Genomic DNA, 8,591 nt, shown 5'->3' with positions numbered 1-8,591 from the left:
GGCTGCAAAGTGCACAGAGTAGAAAGGCAGTCCTTCAAAGGGAAAAAATCTGCTCATACATGACAGAAACTAATCCTTCATCTCAATTCAAGGAAATACTAAAATTTTTCCATAGATTTCCCCAGACCCATGATCTCCTTGCAGGTCACCACTGTTGAGAGTGACTTAGTGTTCCAGCTGTTTTAAGGTGCGTTTCTGTGCTGACGCCGATGCGGGGAATCACGCGTGGCACAGCAGACAGGGGCTGCAACACATGGCTGAAATCCTTCTGCAACCCTGATCATTCCCCTGGATTTCTCAGGCTCTGAATACAGGGCTTAGCCACTCAAATCAGGACTCATCAATCAGTGGCTCTCCCTTAGTTACAAATGCTCTAAAGGCACCCAGTGACCCAGTTTAAACTTAAAGCTCATGTTCCACATAGATCTAATATAAAGTGAACTTTTATACATCCCTGAGTGTGATGTGGCTAAGACAGCTTTCTGGGCAAAGAAGGACAAAAATAGAAAAGCCTCATTATATGCCTAACAACAAGGTAGAAAATATGCAGATGAAGTTTATGCCCGGTGGGAAAAGAGAAGGAAGAAGGGGATGGGAAGACTGAAGGTAGTTTGAAGCCTGTGACACCAGAGTAAATACAAAATATTTATTTATCAGTGTCTGCAGTTCACTGGGAGATTTGAGGGACTGAGAAAGTAATGGCAGAGGTTTATTCAAAATACAGACTGGATTGGGTGCATGTTACAATTGGGAGCAGGGGAGACAGTTCTGCAGTAGCTTGGGAGAGGAAAGTGTTTCAGGCAATTGGTGATTCATTGTACTCTGCTATGCCACATCTCTTTCTATTAAACCTTAGATGGCCAAATCTGTTTCCTAATTGTTTTTGTGTTTCTCAGTCTTCTTTTGTCTTGCATAGGAGTAGGCAATTTCTGTGCCATCAATATCTCATTAAGGTGCCTTGGATCTGAAATGCCTTGTTTTGTTTTTAATTTTGTTTTCCAGGCTTTTTGCTACATTTTATGACATGGCATTTTTTGTTTGCTCGTTGCGGCTCATTTATTCTCTGGCATTCCCTTTCCCCAGGTTATAGCTTTATTTGTTTCTCTGCCTGTTGGCACTCGAGGTGTATGTAAATTATTGTTGCATGCTTCAACATCACCACCTATTGCTCTTCATTTCCCCTAATGACAGTCCCATCTGAATGCTGGTGCTTGCTCAGGTTGTACACGTGTAGAAAATAACTTCAACTCATCCGTGAGGCCTTTTTTAATTTTTCTTATTTTTCTTTTTACCCTCTTTCCTGTTGCTGTTTGCCTCAGACTTGTATTCATGAGGTGAGGAATAGAGCTGCACGCTTTCTGCCTAGGGCAAAATCCTGCTGCCACTCGTGCAAGTAGCAGCTTAGAGGAAAAAGGAAGGGCATTCACACAAATAGCTAATCAAAGGGTTTTTAATGATACTCATTAGGAAAGAAATTCATTAACAAGCCAGCACAGAACATTCCCTGAAGGGAGAGTGATGTTACTGGTCACATCAAAGTCCCCACCTGACTAACACCTTTATTGCTGTTCATAGTAAGGCCAAGTTAGCAGCAAAATCAGTCGCATTCAGTTCCTGCCAAGCAAAAAGTCATCAAAGCATGGTCATGGAAACTGGATCAATTCTGGTTTACTAATAAAAATGGCTTTTCAACTTTTCACAGCGATGTACAGTTTAGCACCCACCACTGATGCTTTTGAATTCAGACAATTTTGCATTTCCTACCGCTCATTCTTTCCTCTGCTCTTTCTCTCTCTTTTATTTGGCTACCTCTGACCATGTCCACAGTGCTGCCCCTGGCAGTGGTGTAGTCCTGCAGCACCACAAACCTCAGCTGGATGGATGCCAGTGCCCCTTTTCCAACAGAAGTCTGCAGAAGGAAACCTCATGGCAAGGTTCAGCGGGGAGCCCCACTGAACTGTGGGCAGACCTTTCAGCCAGACAAATCATCAGTGCAGGCCTGCCAGAGCTTCCACCACTGCCCAGGATAGATGCAACCTCTGAGCATCAGGGCTATTTCCAACCAGCAGGCGTAAAACTGCCTTTTTTTTTATGCTCACACCATTACTTACCTATAAAAGGGACTCTATTTTCCTGCCAACTCATTCCTAGAGATTAGTATCGGTATCTTGGGATGCTCATTTGCTCTGTAAAAATTAGGTTTTTAAATAGACTGGAGCAGAAATCTCACTTTTATTGCGCTGCCCTGATACAGTAGAGCTCAGTTATTAAAACAAATTGTAGCAAGCAGCTTCCTGGTTGTTATACCCACATAATTACTACGGGCTGCTACATGAAACCCTGCTTCACTCTTATGCTTAGAGGCAAGATCTCCATTTTGCAAGGACAGAGCAAGTTCTATTATGCATTTTACTGCCAAAGGAGGTCAATTAACTTTAATTGGTTCTAATTAGCACTTGCTCAAGCTGTTATATTCTTTACCTGCATCCGAGTGGCTCTCCAAGTGCTGCACAATGGATTCCTGCTTTTAAACACAAAGGAGAATTACTAATGGCATCCTTGAAGGCAAAAGATGCACTGATCAGCATAAATGGGGAACAAATATCAGCACAAATAGTAGCAGGCCTTTTTAGAAAAAAATCCCCACAAACATTTTGCACCCATCTGGCTTTGATCAATTGAACTGAATGCAACTGTGCACCTTGTTGCTTAAAGTTAGAACAATATAAGTACACAAATGTCATTATTCTCTACCATAACTTCTTTACAGATGAAAGATAAGTACTGGAAAATGCAGGGGGTGTTACAGGGACAGTGTTACAGCTCTGAAAAAAACCCAAATTGATCATTTCAATGGTAGCCAAAGTAAAATACCAAGAAAAAGGAAAAAAAAATGTCAAACATACACCTGAAATGCAGTTTTCTAGGATTTTTGAACATTGTTTCAAAAGTTTTTTGTTAAAGAGAAAGGTTTAAGTTTTGGCATTTTTTTTGGTTTTTGTTTGGTTGATTTTGTTTTCATTGTGCTAAAGCAAGAGGAACAATCTCACTTGCCAAGATGTCAGCATAAGCCATCTGAGTCCTCAGGATGTGATGAGAATTCAGCAGTGAACAACAGACTGAATAAGGAACCACATACCAGAAGAGATGCTGCAATGCTGAGCTCCGCTCTAGGAACTGGTTTTATGCTTAGCTCTTCCTGGACATAGCTACACAGTAAAATAAAGTCAGGCTAAAGAGGAATCTAGTTCTCATGCCAGCTGTGGAACTCAGAGCTACTTCTTCCCAAATAACCAGTCCACTGTGCATGTAGGCATGGCCCTACATCTCCTGTGGGTCCCATGTGAGTTGTACCTGTTAATTTGGGTGGAGGAGTGTTGGCAGGAAAGAGCTCAGTCCTCAAGAGAAGCAGGAAACCAGCTAGACACAGCAGAGCAGGTGTTTGGTGCCACTACTCTGCTGTGTTCCCATTCCCCCTGAATTGATAAAGCATTTATCCATACATCCAGACATCAATGCTTGCAGAGCACCTCCATGGCCTTTCTGCTCTTGCAGCCCCGATGGCAGACACCCCAGATCCAGGGAACAGCATCAGCACTGAGTGCACAGACCACAGCAGGAGAGCACTAAGAGCTGGGGAGGCCAGTCCCAAAATGTGAGACGTGCCTGACTAAGTGAGCTCATGCAGACCACCATGGTGCCACAGGCATTGGAAACCTTCCCTGCCCTGAAAACTCCATCCTCAGAGAAGTGACCTTCCTCTACATGCTGACCTGTCTGGGATCCACTGGAACCCACTGAGCCTAAAGCCATGAGGGCTTCTCTGCTGGAGGCTTGCTGGGGTCTGAGCAGCCAGGGCTGGGGCCTCGTACAACCCCGAGAATTCTCCTCTCTCACCAGCCTGGATTAAACCACATATTTAAAACAAAGCACCAGATTTAGTGTCCCAAGGATCTAGCCCTCCTATGGACTTTGGGTACTTTGTTTTGGTATGGAAACCAAAAGTAATGAGGTTTAAACATATTATTGTACTGTTCAAAATTGCATGTGAAACTGTGGAGGACTTGGCTGTTTCTAAACCAGTATGTGTTCCTTATTTTAGTATTACTTTTTCCCTTTTTCCTGCTATTTGAATGTGCCTCCTAAATGAATTTTTCGCTGCCCGCATTGTTTTCAAAAACAATTTATTTTTTTAGCTAATGTGTTCCAGATAGATGGAACACAAAACATGTTAAAAATATAAAAATGAAATTAAAAAGTCTTCCCTCAGCAAACAAGTACCCCAAAATCTTTACAAAAGGAGGTCAACTTTTTTTCTTTCTAGTTCCCCTGCTAAAACTCCACAGGGTCATTAACCATAAGAAAAACCCAAACTGCATACATTGTAGACTAGCCAAAGTAGCTGCCTTTTTTAAATAAAAGTTCCTGCCAAAATCTCCCCCTACCCTATTCCCTTTCCTCTTTCAGTTGTGAGGACTCTTTCTCAGCCCCAGTACACACCTCTTGTGGCTGGCAATGCATGGGCTGAGACACAAGCATAAACCAGCACACAATTATTTCAAACAGTCATGCCTTCCTTTTGCACTGGTGTGTAGTTAAATTAATATCCTCAAAAACATTCCATGCACCTTATCTTTTCCCAAGGAATGGTGCTTCTGTTGCATTTCAGGTGACAATCAAAAGGTATTCTAAAGATTTACTGACTTAGATGTGTACTTGAGGAAAAAAAAAAAAAGAAAAATAAAAATGAAATATAAAAATAGGAAATGTCTGTTCCTTGCATCACTGAACTGGCTGCCCATACAGCAATACACCACTGAAGCACATGGAACAATTCATTATTTGGTCCCTCAGCCCTCCTGCATTTAAAATTGAGCAGGTATTCAGTGCAAAGATTGAGAAAAATTGACCTAGCACCTGTCCATACATTTTAGGGTATTCTCTACTGGGTTGGCAGTAGTTCCAGCAGTACCAAACCCCAGGTGTGAGGGTTCAGCCCAGGTTTTACACATCCACTGCTCTGTGGGCTCTAGGCAGAGCCCCCACACTGCGAGAACACAGCTACAAGCAGAATATTCACTGGAATAGCTGTATCTGTGTAATTACAGCGCTACAACTGTTCCAGTACAGACAGGACATTAAACACAAACCCCTAGGACAGGCAGTGTTTACTGCTTAGTTCAAAAAACAGCGTATAAAATGTTCCTTGTCACCTGTAAGTGGACAGTGATGATTATAGCTCAGTCTATGTTATTACTGCCTGATTATTCCTGTTTGGGTTTTCACATATCGACTCCTTATTCAAGGTCTTTTAACATAGATTTGAAATGTGAATATGTTTTATTTTTTCCCCAGTAAATATACAATACACACTTCAACAGTACTATTAACCAACTTCTTATGCCAATTAAACTTTGCTGCACTAACAATACCAATGAAACACATTAAGAGGTCATACTTTTTTGTGAACAAACTGTAGCCAATAAACAGGTTTTTTTAAAAAAAACAAATTAAAAAACAATTCTAAGTGCTGCCACAACATCCCTTTTCTTTAAACACATTATTCACAATAAATGTTTTAATTTTTTTTTAAAAAAAGAAGAATACTTCTTTTAAAATAGTAAATCAAATGGCATTTTAAAAAATATGTACTGTGGTTCATTGGAAGTACACTGTATAGAAAAGAGAGAGGAAAAAAAAGAAGAGACATCACCTGTAAGATAATGGAAACACTTTGCCATACACAACAACACCTTATGTAATATTGTAAGCAAATTATTAATGAACAAAAATGTACAGAAGCAGATGGACAAGTTAGTGAATATCATGGTACTGAACAGCTTTAATACTGACACACATTTACTTTCCAGTGGAAGAGATAAAACACATATTTGAAAGTAATTGGAATGGCTTTATCAACCTCTAATGATACTGAATTTTGAATAGAACAGAGTGAGTAAGGTGTTCCACCAAAGCTCAGCACAAGCTTTTGAATTAAACAGGGAAAAACCAGCTATTGGTGACTGAGTTAAACATTTTCCAGAGAATTAAGATTGAATTGTATTCTGATTAGTCTTCTCTCCATATGGTAATACCAAAATAAAAAACATGTATATGTAATTACGCTGCATTTTTTATCTTACTTGAACATTTTTGCACAATTTTAAGTTATGTTTTTAGCTATAGTGTTTCAATAAGCAGGAAAATGGCATATACTCATTGGTCACATATGTAAATAAATTCATACTTTTTTCCTCAACTTTTTTTTTGTTTGTAGCTTGCTAAATAACTCGTCTTGACCTTAAGGGAGTTAACTAGCATTTTTCAATATTCAATAGTGCTGAGTAATAGTTGATGGCTGTAGTGTTTTATCTTATCATGGAACAAGTTAATGAAATGAAAAGCAACACATACTTAGCATCGGAATTTACTTTTCTAAAATTCTGCCGTGACAGAAAGTGTTCTTAATACTGGTGAGCTCCAAGGCAAAATATAAAACAACATAGACTGGTTATATAAAAAGAGTATTCAATGGAAACTTGTGTTCATGGTCAGATAACTAACAGAAATAAGCTCTAAGATGCAATATTTAAATTTAGCATCGAAGTAATGGGTGGGTTAGCCACACACAATATTCTAAGAAAAGCTTGAGAATTTACTCTTTCAGATTTGACAGGTAAAGAAGACTTGGACAAAGTAATGAAAATTAATGAAGAGACAGGATGCTGTCATTAATGTCCACTTACAGAGTCTGATTTATTCAAAAAGTGTATAAACATGCGTTATTTCCTCACCATAGTAGAGTTTGAAGCCACTCACTAAAACACAGGTCAAAGATTTCCTTTGCTTATATCCAGCTTTTTGGATGAATTGTATTGCCTGAAACATTCTTAATGCAAGCCAAAAATAATTTGACCATTGCTTTCCATCCAAACACTAAACATTTTACTACAAATTTAGTGGATCCAACTTCAGCTCTTGCAGACTTCAGGTATGGAACAGAAAAGGTTGTGTAGACTGCAATCAAAACAATTAATGTCATGAATTTCAGTGGTGCAGCTTTATCCTCTATCGTACTGTACATGTATTGGAAAGATGAAATAAGATACTCTGACATTTCAATTTTTTGGAAGCAGCCTGAATATGTCTTAATAATAAATTGCATTCTTATCTTCTTACTAGGTATCCCTTGTGTTTATATGGTTTGTCTCTCCTGGAAAATCTCTGTCCTATATTTTGGGCTGGAGAAATTAATGGTAATAATTCTTTTAAAACTGCAAAATAAAAACAGCTTTAGTGAAACACCTTAAGTTCTTTTATTTGTAGCAAGGTTTGTTTTTCTTCCCCTTTACTTAGTGGCATGGGACGGCTAAAAGCAGATACTAAGGGTATCTAGTGAAAGGGTCTAGGCCATCTCATGCTCCCTTTAGTTTTCATTTTCACTCTTTAATCTCACACTTCCAACTTCTGACCCCTTCTTAAATAGGAAGAGCAACTATGTTGCTTGCTTTTAAAAGGTTTAAATCTGTCTCTAATGTCTTCACTGACATCAGTTTTGCCTGTCACTTTCTCATTTCTACACCCCAATGGAAAACCACCTAACATACTCCTTTACATCCAGCATTATCCAAAATAGCTTACAGGACGTAAACCTTCTTCACACATTCAGTCTCTTTTTTCTTCATGTCATGAGGAGTAGAGTTTTGTGCTTATCACCAAATAAAATTGCAGTGCAAACTTTAAACATAAAAGTTACACAATTAAAAGTTAATATATGGCACCACAGCCTATTAATTCACATATAGTACAACAGACCAGTAAAAACAGACATGAATATGAACATAGCTAAAAAGAAGGTGAGCTTGCATAGCAATGCAACAAAAGAAATTATATACAGAAGGAAATCCTTTTAATCCTGGAGGGTGATTTTTTTTTTTCTTTCTTTTTTTTTATATACTCCTGACAAGGAATAGTTTAAGGTGGATGGTGTATTAAAGAGAAGAACACAAGTAAAGTATCTGTGGGATATGTGTGGCTGTGTGTCTTTACATTGCATTTACAGTTCTTTTAATAGTACATAAATAAAGAAAATGTTCATTGCACTGTTTAGTGTCATCACTTCCATGAGTTCAGACCTGATGGTCCATCAGAGCAGCTTGCAATGTGTCTTCTCAACTACTCTATAGAGAGAAACAAAAGAGAGAGAAAGAGGTTGTAATAAGGGGAAAAAAACCACACAAATAAAGCCTATGGCAATATTACTGCAGCACAGGATGAATATTCAATAGGTTGTGAGAACAGGGTTAATTGCTTCTAAGATGAAAAGCCAGGGATGCTAAAATTTAGCACTTACCAGCACCATGTGTGAGACTGCACTCTTCAGGGCTCATGGGTCACCATTAGCTCTCTTACAGCTACGGGGCAGTAACTGCCAGGAGGTGCTGAGGGTTTGACTGCAGCAAGAGGATGCAGACATGCCAACAGCTCCACTGCTTTTATTACCATTAATAAGTTTATTAAACATACCAGTATGCTTGAGCATGCTGGGGTTTTGATGTACTTTTTCAAACAACAGAGTCAAGCCTTTGGGC

At 39.1% G+C, this 8,591-nt stretch overlaps 1 protein-coding gene across 6 annotated transcripts in view; it reads right to left on the bottom strand.

Annotated features, from left to right (window-relative positions):
* Positions 1-5,486: 5,486 nt before the first annotated feature.
* ROBO2 (roundabout guidance receptor 2) overlaps positions 5,487-8,591 on the bottom strand; it is a 417,898-nt gene continuing 414,793 nt past the window's right edge. For all 6 annotated transcript variants that reach the window (XM_088051137.1, XM_088051139.1, XM_088051141.1 and 3 more), the window contains one exon: positions 5,487-8,180. In XM_088051137.1, the coding sequence (XP_087907263.1) occupies positions 8,179-8,180 (2 nt within the window). In that variant the 3' untranslated portion in view covers positions 5,487-8,178. The remainder of the gene's footprint in view (positions 8,181-8,591) is intronic.

Source organism: Pseudopodoces humilis, chromosome 2, assembly GCF_049639895.1.
Source record: "Pseudopodoces humilis isolate 2021_Gansu_Grassland_sample_001 chromosome 2, ASM4963989v1, whole genome shotgun sequence".
In the NCBI taxonomy this organism is placed as follows: Eukaryota; Metazoa; Chordata; class Aves; order Passeriformes; family Paridae; genus Pseudopodoces; species Pseudopodoces humilis.
This window is presented reverse-complemented; position numbering and strand designations above follow the sequence as displayed.